Here is a 14,291-nt window from a genome sequence, read left to right on the forward strand (position 1 = left end):
AATGATATTTGTGATTTTTATCATAAAAATTTAATGTAGTTTATCATATTATTTATGAAATAATTTAAACATATTTTGTAATGAAAATATGTTTAATAAATTAATTATAATATAATTATTATATATTTATATAAAAATTTACATTATTATATATATGTTAATCAATAGAATTTTCATAAACGAAATCATTAAACATAGATCAAGCTTTTAGTTTTTAAGAAATATATTAAATAATTAAATTTAAATTAATTTTTCATATATATTTTTTAACATCATAATATAAAAAATTATATTTATAATACTATTAGAAATAAATTAATTTATGTATCATTAATATAAATAAATAAAATTAATATTAAGTTAAATTGTTTTAGTATAGTTATTACACAAATAGTCTATAAGTTTAAATATGAAGGAAGAAAACACGTAAAATAAAGGAAAGAAACGAAAAAGGAAATGTAAAAATGGATACGATGAAACATAAAAATAAAAAAAAGAAAAAATTAAAATAATAAAAGAATGAAACAAATTAAAAGGAGAAAAATAGAAGAAAACGTAAAATGAAAGAAAAACATAAAAATTAAAAATGACACATATAAGAAAAAAGAAAAAATGTAAAAAAAAATAAAAGTGTTCAAAACTGAAAAGTCAGAAAGAGAAAGTTGGGAGGAAATTTTTTCTCTCCATAAATGACACCTGTTCAATAGGGATTGATTTTCTCAGATTATATATTTCATTCCATTATAATTGTGAGAAATGTTTGAAAATAATTTACATTTTAATTTAACGTATCATTAATTATCTTTTTTTAGTTATATCTTTTATAATATTAATGGACAACAAAACCTATAAATGAATTAATAATAATATAAGGTTGATTTTATAAAATTATTAGTCTTTTTTATTTATTTATTATTATTTTTACTTTATATAAAATAATCTAAGACGATAATTATTTTGAGATGCCCTGAGTAAAGTGTATATACACGTCAACCCAAATTCCAAAGCCTGTGATAAAATTTTAATTCTATTGTACAATATGGCCAATGCCAATTAAAAGTACACTTTCTTAGCAGATTCTAGGGAACTGATTATTACAATTTACTAGTCATCATAACTAAATGCATATAATATTAATCCTACTCATGTTCAATGTCACTAGCTATTTGCTATCTTATGCTCTGATGAACTCCGTCTGGATTTGTAGATGGTCTTTCTCATCTCTCCTAGTTTACTCTTTCATGCTCAAAACTAGTGCCTATGCATCATTATCATATATCTAATGAAGAGCCACTTGAAGATTTCCCTTTTTTGCTGTGGAAAAGTTCCACAACAGTGCTATGTTATTTCACATCACATTTGGGGCCTGAAACCCCTTTATATGTATCATTGGTGGTTTTATTGAAGCTGTGGTTGAAATAGTTTAGATGGAGCCTTTGTTTTCCCAAGAATTACCTCTCCAATATATTAATTAATATCATTGAAGTCCTATAATAGCTCCTTGCTTTGGACATGTTGAGTTGCCAAGTTGCTGAAGTTATGTGATCTTCCAGAATACTCCTTTATAAGTTTAAAGAAGAAGGAATCTTCTCTCTCAAGTAACTTTGATGGTTCATCATACTCAGCAACTCTTCCTGTAATATAAGATTGCATTAGGCACTCTCTTGGCAGTCCTAACATATCAAATTTTTACTTCCATTATCATGTTTACATTTTTGTCATTGCATGCCTTTGTGCATGATATGTTTGTGACTTTATTTGGAAGTTAAGCATTCATCAATGCCATACATACATACACACACAGACAAACAGATACATAAATATATAGACAGAAACATGTACCATTACTGAGCACCAAAACCAAATACGTACATGCATGCATACGTACATACATACATACAGATAGATGGATAGACAGAAACACGTACCATCACTGAGAACCAAAACCAAATCGCTATCAATAACTGTGTGGATTCTATGAGCTATTGTGACAACAGTCCTATCTTTGAACTCTTGGCTTATGATGTTCTGTATCACCCCATCAGTTGCAGAATCCACTGAGGCTGTTGCTTCATCTAGTACTAATATGCTGCTTCTCTTCAGCAAGGCTCTTCCAAGGCAAAATAATTGCCTTTGGCCCACACTCCAGTTATCACCATTTTCAACCACTGAGAAAAAGCATTCAAGTCAGTTTATTTAGTAATGATTTCTAGTACCACAAGCATCATCAAACTATGCAAGTTCAAAGATGATGAATTCAACCCGGGGAATCCAGCTTCTCTTCCTTGGCCCTTACTAGGTGACCTAGCTGACATTTATCTAGAGCCTGAAAATAAAAAAGTCATTGGTAAATGATGATAATCCTTGAGAAAAAATTTCACACTTCATTTTGGCCTTAAATGAAAAAACTCTTACACCATTATAACTTAGCATATGCTGAGAACTAATTTGTATATAGTTTTTCATGTAGGACTAAAATGTAGTTTTTTTTTTTATACATAGGGACTATAACAACAAATAATGTCAAGCATAGGAATCCAATTTTTACTTTAACCTGATCTTTTTTTTCTTGAGAGAGAGATTCTTTTTCATCTGAAATTGTATTGTATGTAATCAATGAATAATGGATATTTTTTTCCGGTTAATTTTTTATGAGTAGATATTTTTTACTGTGCTCATTATGATAGAGATATATTGGCTTCCATTTTCATGTGCTTGATCTAACTGTTTGATGAAATTATTTACCTCCCACACTTCAATGTCAGAGTATTTCTGTAGTGGATCCAGGTTTCCTCTAACAGTGCCTTCAAACAAGGCAGGGTCTTGTGGGATAATGCTAAGCCTTGACCTTAAGTCATGGAGACCAATCTTGCATATGTCCACATTGTCAATTATAATGCTTCCTTCTCTTGGTTCAACAATCCTGAAAATGGCTTGTATGAGTGTTGATTTTCCACTACCGGTACGTCCTACAACACCAACTTTCTTCCTTCCAGGAAATGTGCAAGTGATGTTTTTCAATACAGATGGTAGATGTTCGGCATAACGTATCTGCACACATTTTATTACATAGTAGAATATAAGTAAGGAAAAACTTATGGACATAAAAAGCAAATTGTAATTGAAAGAAATACATTATGAGTAAATAGTCAATGCACCGAAAGTGTAAAGACTTTTTACACTGTCATCCAATTAGAAATTGTCAGTGGTGAATTTGTTGACTTTTATAATAATTATCTTCAAAATTTAAAAGTTATATGCATCACAATTTCTGATTGGTTGATAGTGTAAAACATTTTACACATAGAAATTAAACTCATGTTATTGTATGCATGTATGTTAATACATATAATAACATATTCCTTATGTGTGTGAACATACATAAATTAATATGTATGTTATTATGTCCTAAATTGTTGCTATCTTTAACCTGCAAATTTTTGAAACATATTGTTCCAGTATCTGGCCAGTTGCTTGGCGGCCTGCTGTCTTCAATCACAAGAGGTGCTTCACTTGTTATATTTGTATATTGAAGGATCCTTTCAACTGATATCATCTTGTTTTCTGCATTGCATATGTTCCATATAACTGAAGCTTGCAACACATTCAGATTGATCCCATATGTTACTGCCAACCCGGCAATACCTGCAACAAATCCAATGCAGAAAAATTTAATCTTTAATTCATGAGAGGTGCGTTATCTGATGATCACTTTGTATGTTTTAGTTAAACATGAATGATTGTGATTTATATTTGTTTCCAAATAAAGACTCAGTAGTCAGTACGACTTAGTACTTACTTGGATTGATTATTCCTTCAGGGAGGCTCACTAGCATGACCAGTGAGAAGGCAAAAACAAAATTTGAAAGTAAATTCAACCTGAAAGAAAGCCATTCCATTGCAGACACATTATGAAACCATGGCCTTGAGAAGCCATCAACAAGGAGAAGATTTGTGTATATGAAACGGCCCTCTTGATCGAAAGCTCGTATTGATGCTGCTCCTGCTAGAGATTCTGAAAAATGGTGGAGAATTGGAGTAATTTGTATCTGTGCAAGGCGAGCCAGTTCTCTTGCTGTTGGCGTATAATATCTCTGAAATAAACATCAATCAACTTCTGTTAGGATGAGACAGTGAGAAAGAAAGACTAATTTCATAGTCATTTTTTGTCTCAGTTTCAGACGAGTACTATTACTTCCTTATTCTGTATTAAATGTTAGATTTAAAATTTAAATATACTTCACATAGTTTGTAACACCCAATTCCTATAACTTAGGTTTAACTTTGTTACATTATTGATATGTTTATATGATAAACTTCAGAAATTGTATTACATCTTGTGTAAATTTTGAAACTAGGAATGTTTCTCACTTTTTTTTTGTCCTGTCATAGATAGATCAAGAAGGAAAGAGGATCACATACTTGATACCATATGCAGACTCCAGTTACTGGAATGAAGATGACAAATACTTGCCATGCCACCTGACACATCACTGCAATAGTTCCTAGAATCTGTATTATTGAGAAAGCACACCATCCTATTTTGTTTGCCATCTCCAAGTCTAGCACACTTTGATCTGTGGAGGCCTGAAATAAAAGTTTTCAAGTGTTGGAATCATTGTAAAAAGAACAATTCAAGGAATATCCAGAGAGAAATCCAATTGTTTTAAAGTATATAACAATAAACATCCCAATAACCATGGATGAACTCTTACATTACTTTTTGGCACTCTACAATGAAAATCATTAGTCCATTTCATTGTGTTAGAGAATATACAAGTCCCACATTGGTGAGAATGAAGAAAAAATGTATATAAGTTAGGGGCGCTTTAGTCTAAAATGTCTCAAGCGTGCTCTACTTTTTGGTTCTTTTTGTTCTGGTTAATGTGAGACTTCTATATTCTCCAACATATTGAAACCCTTTTATGGTCAAAATTGGGTGTGTCGAGAAATACTATTATAGTAGTAATAATAAACATAAATAGAATTGATATGAATGCTCACCCTGTTCAAGATTCTTCCAGTTGGTGTAGAATCAAAAAATGCCATGGGGGCGCGGAGCACGCTATGCAACATCTTTGTGAAAAATGTTTGTGCTGTCCAAAGTCCGGCATTTAACACCATCATGGCTCGGAGCAAAACACAAAATGAACCAGCAACTGAGAGGGCCATATAAATAAGTAGTATGAAATTCATGTCAAATATAGGCTTAGCATCACTACTTGTGGGACAAACCCAAGCCATCCAATAGTTACTAGCAATCTGAAGTATTTGGAATGAAGACTGTGCCAAGAGAATGAGAGGAACCAAAATCCCCCCTTTGACAGTGGTCAAATATTCCCAGTAAACTTCTTTTGCTATGCTTCCTGTTTCTCTTTCCTCTTCTTGCACCAACTTTCCATCATTTCCTTTGCCCTCTGGAGGATTGTCTTGCACTGTGTCATGTTGTGTGTGGTCATGTTGATGACTTGACTTGGAGCTGAAGTTAGATTCCCCTTCTTCAGCTATTGAGTTTAAATTTGTTCTACTTGAATTTTCAGCCACAATAATTGACTCTAGAGCTTTGCTGTGAGCACCAACTAAAACTTCAAATCCTATATTTTGCTTTAGAAGATCTTTAAATTTTCCAGCTTGTGCTATCCTTCCATTTTGCATCACCTGGTTTTCATTTGAGTCAGTTGTTGTTATATAGTAAGCCACAATGACAATGTGATACAATCACAATCCTACTTAAAATTGCTATAATATATACTTGTTGATAAAAAAATGGAAAAAAGTAAATACATATTAAAAAATCTAGTATCAAACATTTAGCTCCCTTAAACAATATGAATAGTTTAACAGATTTTGATGTCTTTTACTAACATAATTTGATTTACTTTCCAGTGATTAAAGAAAGAAATAAACAAACTTTCACACTTCATTTACCAGAATGAGGTCTGCTGCTGGAAGAAACTCAACTTGGTGTGTAACAAAAATTATAGTTTTCTCTTTGAGAATCCCCATAAGGCACTCCTGCAGAAAACAAATGGAACAATTAGTAAAGCAATTGTTTCTTTAACCTGTACTGATACCATGAAACAATTACATATAGTTGAAGTATAAAGAAAATCTAACTGACCTTAAAGAGGTGAGTGCCAGTGTGAGCATCAACAGCACTGAAAGGGTCATCAAAAAGGTATATGTCAGCATCCTGGTAAACTGCTCTAGCAATCTGAATCCTTTGCTTCTGTCCCCCACTCATGTTAATCCCTCTCTCTCCAATCTCTGTCATGTCACCACATGAGAATAGCTCAAAGTCCTTTTTCAATGCACAAGCCTCAATAGTCTTCTCATACTTATCACCGTTGTACTCTTTTCCAAAGGTAATGTTGTCCCTTATGTTTCCAGTCAGTATCCATGCTGATTGTGGCACATAAGCCTTTGTTCCACTGATCTTCACTGTCCCAGATTGTTTATATATTTCTCCCAAAATTCCTGATAGCAAACTAGACTTTCCAGAACCTACAGATCCACAAACTGCCACCTTCATTCCCCTCTTAACATTCAACTCTATTTCATCAATGGTTGGAGTTTTTGACTCGGGATCCCAGCTGAATCTCCCTTTCTGAATAACTATGTCAAATTCTGTTTTGTCCTTTGCAACATTCTCAATGACATCATGCTGGATTTCTTCCTCGCGGAGGAATGAAGCGATCCTATCGACGGAAACTTTTCCTTGAGCAATGACATTGAGCAAATCAGGCAGGCTAAATATAGGATCCTGCAACATTCGGAACGTGGCAAATGCCGACAGGACCCTTCCTGCTGTCAGCTCAATCCCCATGAACATGCATGCCCAAAAAGTTATCACAGAAATGAATGTAGGTGATCCCCAAAAGATGAAGGCAGTAAATGCTGCTTGCCTCAGTGACTTCGTTAACCAATTGTACTCTATTTGCCTAAGTCCTTCTATCCTTTGAGAAAATTGTCTGTCCCATGCTTGAAGTTTCAAAGTCCTCATGTTTCTGAGGATTTCTGAAGTGGCCTTCATTCTGTTGTCCTTGGCGTCCATGATCTTGGCTTGGTATCTTTTCTGTATCTTTGTTAGAGGAATGTTCAAAGTCATCACTGCCAATGTAGCAGCTAGTGCAGCCAATGAACCTAGTCCTAGATTTGTATGCAAAATGAACACTGCTAAAGAAATTTGAATAGGCAGCATCCATATCACATTCACATACCAAACAAAATCTGTGATTCTCTGCACATCCACACTCATGTAGTTCATTATCTCACCGCCGGTGTGGCTTTGGCGCGATCTACTTGAAAGATGCAGGCCCTTCTGATATATATGCGATATCAACGCTGCTCTGAGGCGAAGGCCTAATTGCCTTGCACCAAAAATCCACTGCCTCTGAGCTATGGTCTCAACCATTTTGGCACACAGAAAAGCCAGTGACAGAAGGTATCCACTCTTCAAGCCGTGTGATCCCTTTTCTCCAAGGAAATCCACAAAGTCAGTTATCAGGTATGGACCGACATATGAAGCTGAAGCATTTACCACTGCAAACAATGCATTGATTGCTGCTTTCTTCCTTGCAAACAAGTAGATTGCCTTGTAGATAGATGGATTAGCAGTGGCATCTTTCTCCTTGACTTGCCTAAGGCTCTCATCAAAGGAGCATGTTAGAAACTCAGCAGAGTCATTGATGTCAACATCAGGAATGTCAATCTGCTCAAGGGGTTTCTTATACCCTACTGCAAACAAAGGGTTGAGCCATGAGAAGTTTATGAGTTGGAGAAGAGTGGCTTTTCCATATGGAGATTCCTTTTGACACTCTGAATGTTTTTCTTTCTCAGCTTTCTCTCCTAGAAGTGGTTCAGATGCTGCACCATTTGTGGCAAGCAACACTGTGCCTGTCTTCCCTCTTGTGGAAATAACCAAAAGGCATGTTGAAGCAAGAAAACCAAGGAAATCTGCACATTCTCTAAGGCCAATTTGACCATTGTTGGTGACACTGAAGTGGACTTGAAGGGCTGTGCTTATGATACACAAAATGAAATTGCAAAGCCACCAAGCCCTCAGAACCCAAGGGAAATAGGTGTTTGATTTTGATGTCTTCCATATTGCTACAAGAGTAATTGCCCATGATAGCACTTGAACTATCTCTGATGTGAAGGCCTGAAGTTTCGAGGTGCATTGAGTCTCATGATTGAGAATCAGTGATAGCAGTGATGAATGAACAACCAACAACAACGTGGTGCAAACAAAGCTGAGTTTGTAAGCAAAACCAAATTTGATTGCAGTTGGATGCACAATCTCTTTGGCACTATCAGTGACCTTGTTTTGCTTGCTGATAAGGTTTATGTATTTTCTTAGGAGTTGGACTAACAAGATCACAAAGAACCCAAGTTCCACTGGTAAAGTTACATGCTCCAACAAGCATGGTGATTCGAAGGGCTGCCATGAAGTCCAAAACGGACTTTTGAGCTCTGTCAAAGTCAAACAATCATCGATGTCAATGTCATAAAGATACATGTCACATAGTATAATCAAAAGTTAATGTTAAATGCTATACCTGAACCCAGACTAAACTTTGAATAATAAACAAGTTAAATGGACAAATTAGAGTTGACATTGTACATGAAAAAATATTCCAAAGACCATCTAAACAGGTTGTTAATAACATTGTTATAAACTTGCAAGATATAACTCTTCTCAATAGTGTCGAAAAAGAAACAGAATATCGATCAAAGATGTTGATAAACTTCTCTACAACCATTTCTAAGAAATAAAATTAAGAAGGTAAAATATTTTGAGTTTTTTCTTGTAAGTTAAAATTATTTTATGCATAAGTGAAAATCAACTTTTGGAAAAGTTAAATAAGAGAGCTTTTACAAAAATTGGAGTGCATAAATTGATTTTATCGAAAAATAATAATTCATGTTACCTTTTTTATAAGAGGCACTTATTATATTAATTAACAATATAAGTTTATCCAAACATAACCATAATCTATATCAGTAAAAAAAAAAAAACCATAATCTATAGTACTCTTAGAAAATAGCTGAGTTATGAGCTTAGAGTTTTCTATTTTTTTATTTTTTTAAGGAAAAGAATTAAGAACTAACGTTTATGTAATGGTAACTAACTAACTCTTGATTGGAAAACATAATTATTTATTTTTAATTTCTTTTTACTATAAAGCTAATAAAAATAAGTGATTATTTCTTTAAGATAAATCAAACAAAACTCCTACTAACTTAACTCAAAATTTTTATACAACAAAGAGGGTGAGAGAAGAAGGAAAAAAATGTGTGATAAAATAATTGATGTGATATAGTAAAATAAAAATAAAAAATATTTTAAAATTTTAATAAAAATATTATACAAATAATATAATATATTAATATAACTCTTAGTGAAACTTATTTGAAAGTGGCCTTAATTTTAATATTTCTTTGATAAATCACAATACTTAGCTATGCATAATTATACTCATAAATTAAACATACCAAACCAAATAAATCCAAATTGAACATCATTATAATCGACCCTAGCCTACGACTACGAGTTAAACACATGTCTTTCAGCATAACTTCATATACTCACCTATACTTAATGAATAAAAAAATACTCACATTTACTTATCTGTATGAATTTTTTTAATTGTCATCAAAACTTAAATAAATTTGCTGCTATTTGAAAAGAAAAACAATTATGAATATCTAATATGCTATATGACACCTAGTGAGAGAGTAAAATAAAAGAAAAATATTAGTAGATTTTATAGGTTATATAATATGATAATAAAAGAGATAAAAAGAAATAATGAATGTTAATCGACTGTTTTTAAAAAATAAATCTCAATTTATTGTTTATTTAAAAAATTAAAAGACCAGACTTTTATAAGAAAACAGTGTCTTATTAGTTGTTTGTTTTCTTTTCTTTGAATAAAAGACTAGACTTTTATAGCCGGTAATAGTCATTTTTAAATAATTTAGACTTAGGTCTGCAAGAATGCAGTGTATCTACACTCTGAGCATCAATTTTAATATTATTTAAACTGTTTCTGTCAAAATTGAAAGCACTCGTACGAAATTACGCAGTAATGATTGTGAAAAAGACTTTGTCCGATCCGATTCCTAACTTTAATTAATTTATGTCCTATATTTAAGTCATCGTTGTCCTTTAGTCATTAATTAGCAAAGTTTATTTTTACAACATTAATTAACTAAGTTAAAATTGACAATCACCGGTTTTTACAATAAACAAATAATGATACAGCTTTGGAATCACCGCTCAGTGCATACAGTTGTCAAAATGCCTACCACACACAGAACGTACAAACAAACAAAATATAGTTTTTTTTTTTTTTGTGTCCACAAACAAAATAAAGCAAAGGATGTTTGTATTGTCTCCTCGAAAACACATTGAAATTGAAAAAAAATATTCAAGCAATCAAGCCTAGAGGCTGGAACAACTAGGAGTAATTTTAAATGAAAATTATTTTTTATTTAAATAATTCACATAACAAAAACCAATATTAAAAATTGGTGTTAATTAACTACTAACATGAAATTTCTCTACCTAACTTTTGTAACTTCAAAATCCAATTGTTTAGGTGTTGTTTCCTTCCCTCCTTCCAAGGTGATGGAAAAATGAAAATTTGTTTTTTGGAACAAGATAAGGTCACCATGTGGAAAATTATTTGAGGACTTAGATCAATGAATCCACCCTATTACTACATACGAAGACAACATCGTTGCTGACAGCTACAACATGCGGTTCGTCACTTCAATGTCAAACCAATCAATTTCTAGTATGTGGATCCTACTAGGAAAGCAATTCAGTGGGAGACATGAGTTTAATAATTCACATATGTAAGTGTTACACTTCACTTTGGATACGTAAGACAATAACCAGCTTAAGCATATTATTGTTGAAAAATATTATTTTAATCACCAGGAAAAGTTACTAATACATAATACATATGCGTCAGAAAATCTGAACTTTTATTTAAAAAAATAAGGTGAGTTGAATGATTAAGGATATGTTGGACAGAGTAAAAAGAAAAATAATAAAAGTTTTAAATTAAATCAGGGAGTAAAAATATAAGTTTCGCATAATTTTATTGTTAATTTTATTTCTTTTACATTCTCTTTTGCTTTTACCAAATGAAGCATAAGAAATAAGGAAAAGGAGAAAAATTATAATTTAATTTTTTTTACTAACAAAATAAAATGGATAAAAAAAAAATCTCCTATACGTACTGAAGAGACATTGAGAGTGGAATATGTTTTGTAAAATAATTATACTGAGATCAAAATATATAATCTCATATTACTTTTTTCATTCTTATATAAAAATAGTTTTCACATTTTATAATATATATATATATATATATATATATATAAAGAACATAACTATAAAAGTTAATGATATACTTAATGAATGATCATTAGAGAGTAGCATTCATATCACTCATTAAGTAAGAAGTACATCATTAACTTAAAGAATGTTTTAAAGATTATATTACTAGAATTCTAATTTTTTACCCTCAAACTAAAAGCATATAGAACGGGATTGTTGTGTTGCTAGCATGTACTTCTACAGAAATTTGGACCCATTATTGTTTATTTTATCAGCATGAACCGATTATTGTGTTGCTAGCATGTATTTCTATTTTTTTATATATAAAAAACACACTACATATTTGCATGTTATGCATCAGTAACATGTATTTCCTTAAAATGTTTTAAATATTTGAGAGAAGTTAGCTATCTACCCTCTCCCCAACTCACAAAAATCCTCTGTTTATCAAATCTTAAAATCTCTCGTAACTAAGAAAAATCCTTCAAAACTTTTTGTAGAGAACAAGGAGTAGTCATTCAGGCAAGTGAAGAACAAAAACACAATTAGAATAAAACATGTGAAGTAAAATGCTCACACATAATGCATTCCGTGATAACAAGAACTTGAAAACTACTTTTGCTTCAAATAATTTCTCTCTGTTTGAACTTATATATATACTATTAAAATGAATTACTCTCTTTCTATCAATTTCAAACTTTTTTTGTGTGTTTCATGTAATGATGTGAGGAAAAGGTGCATGAAACTTGTGAAAGTAATGGTTAGAACTTACTTGTGGCACCAAATATCCTGTAGAAGTCCTCCAAAGGCATACTTGCTTCTCAACGTGAAGCTCAAATTCTACTTTTAGTTCTGCAGGAAAGTGTTACATATGATTGGCCTTAGATTCATCATGTTATTATAATAATAATAGTAATAATAACAACAATATATACACACATGAATATATGTACTAACCACTAACATATAATGGATATAGAGCTTTTGAGAGCAGAGGAAGCAAGCATGGGAAGTAGAGAAAAAGGGAAGGGTGCCATAGAGAGAGAGAGAGAGAGAAGTAGGGGAGATTCAAAAGAGTACTATAGTGCTTTTCACCAATAGAAAGAGGGAAGGAACAACTTTTATTAAAGGGAAAATTATTAGACCAAAATATATATTGTTTATTTTTCTAGTCAATTTTCGTGGTGAGAAAGGAAATTGGACTGTTAGACGTCACGTGCGTGTCTACATAATTGGATTTTGTCATGTTATGTTTGATGGATAGTTCGTGGTCTTCTGCATTCAAAGAAAGACAGCAAAAGCTGAGAAGCATATTACAACTTTACAAGAAACAGATCTGATGGACCCATGAATGTTAAAAGCAAATCCTGATGTAGAGATGAGTGTACTAGAGTTTAATTAATAACTTCAATGACTAATCTCATAATTGATCTAATAAATCTAAACTTGTAAAAATATCTTCAAATTCCACAAAGAAACCAAACGTCATAATGATCAAGTACACGAGATTGTTTCTTGAATTTGAACATGTGACCCTCATGTAATCACAGAATAGCAATGCTATTTTTTACCCAAAAAAGTTGTAGGGATTTAGTACAAAAGATAAAATTGGCCTGTGACAAAAATCAGCGGATTAATTAGTAAACATAAATGGAACAGCATAAATGTTCCTCTCATTTAGGAATGAATTTGAAGTGGAAGCCAATAGAGATAGGAAGAAATTAAAAGGTGGAAAAGGAAAATAATAGATATAATGAGTGTGTTTGTGTATCCGTTGAATTGGATAAACACACAAATATTCTCTTTCTTTTTCTTGTATGTTTCTGTCTCAGAATGAAATAACAGTCCCTTCAATGAAAGCAAAACGGAAATCCAAACACACCTTTAAGTAATACAATAGGAAAACAACAGAAAATGAAATAGAAGAGAAACTTGATTGACCCAAATACTTCTTTACAATGCAACTAAAAAGAAAAACAGTGTATGTTCATAATTTCTCAACATAAAAACCTCGAGAACCCACATTTTTTTTCCTCTTGTACAACTTGTTAACCCTTTTACAAATGAGTTTTTCTCATCATAGAAACTAAAGATAGTTAAATAATTTAACGAGCATTTGGTAATATATGAAGAATATATCCCACATTTTGAGTTACCTGGGTATCAAATATTTGGGAATCATAGAAGTATTTAAAAAGCAACATTTCTTTTTGTTGGGTTCATTTATGAATCTATTAATCTATATGCACGTGGTATTCAACTATTAATCCTTACCCGTAATGCAGCAACAACAACAACAAATAGTTCTTGCCCATGCCATACTTGGTTAAAAAGATAATATTTCTTCAATCATATCTCAAATTGCGTATCCAAGTACAACATTATGGTACGATTGTTTCACACATACGAACAAACAAAATTGTGAAGGAAATCAATAGTTTTAACATACCTAGATGTCAACATCTCGAGCACAATCTTTGAATTTGTGGTTGGCGAATGATTCATAAGGGTGCTTGAGATTGGATTAAAGATCAGAAATTCAGAATTGTGTGAGAGGTTCTGAATTAATCCTTCCAAAACACACCAAGCCAGAATCTAATTTGATTGATGCTGTGTTTTTTTGTCACGGCGTGGGTAAGGTGTTTATATGGACATTGTATATAAAGTAATAGTCTAATTTGATCACATTTTACCTAGAAGGGAAAAAAACTTTACTAAAAGGTTGCTTTTGGAATTTTTAAAAAGGGGATTTTGAAAAGTAATTATGAATGCATACATGTAGATGGGCAGCTATTAACAACGAGCACACTTGCATATTATTTATCTTATCGGATCCTAAATTGGAAATTTGCATCCGAATAGATCTAAATATTTGAGTTTAGATTGTCAGCGGGGTAGTCGAGATTCATTTTATTTACAACTGGAGCGTATTCTGATA

The 14,291-nt window shown here is 32.0% G+C and overlaps 1 protein-coding gene across 3 annotated transcripts; it reads right to left on the reverse strand.

The window, feature by feature from the left end:
• Positions 1–983: 983 nt before the first annotated feature.
• On the reverse strand, positions 984–13,826 carry LOC114406436 (putative ABC transporter C family member 15). 3 transcript variants are annotated; one of them, XM_028369141.1, is made up of 12 exons: positions 13,803–13,826; positions 12,126–12,205; positions 6,122–8,472; positions 5,929–6,015; positions 5,005–5,658; positions 4,423–4,587; positions 3,800–4,094; positions 3,431–3,645; positions 2,746–3,051; positions 2,263–2,326; positions 1,929–2,168; positions 984–1,634 (listed from the first exon to the last, which is right to left on the reverse strand). In XM_028369141.1, exons 2-12 carry the CDS (start codon positions 12,163–12,165, stop codon positions 1,489–1,491), a joined length of 4,563 nt encoding a protein of 1,520 aa, XP_028224942.1. In that variant the 5' UTR covers positions 12,166–12,205; positions 13,803–13,826; the 3' UTR covers positions 984–1,488. The 3 variants fall into 3 exon arrangements, with proteins under 3 accessions (XP_028224942.1, XP_028224941.1, XP_028224940.1); XM_028369140.1 differs by lacking the exon at positions 13,803–13,826 and adding an exon at positions 12,318–12,457; XM_028369139.1 differs by lacking the exon at positions 13,803–13,826 and adding an exon at positions 12,311–12,456.
• Between the last annotated feature and the right edge of the window lie 465 nt (positions 13,827–14,291).

The sequence above is a fragment of the Glycine soja genome, chromosome 3 (genome assembly GCF_004193775.1).
Source record: "Glycine soja cultivar W05 chromosome 3, ASM419377v2, whole genome shotgun sequence".
NCBI classification, from domain to species: Eukaryota; Viridiplantae; Streptophyta; class Magnoliopsida; order Fabales; family Fabaceae; genus Glycine; species Glycine soja.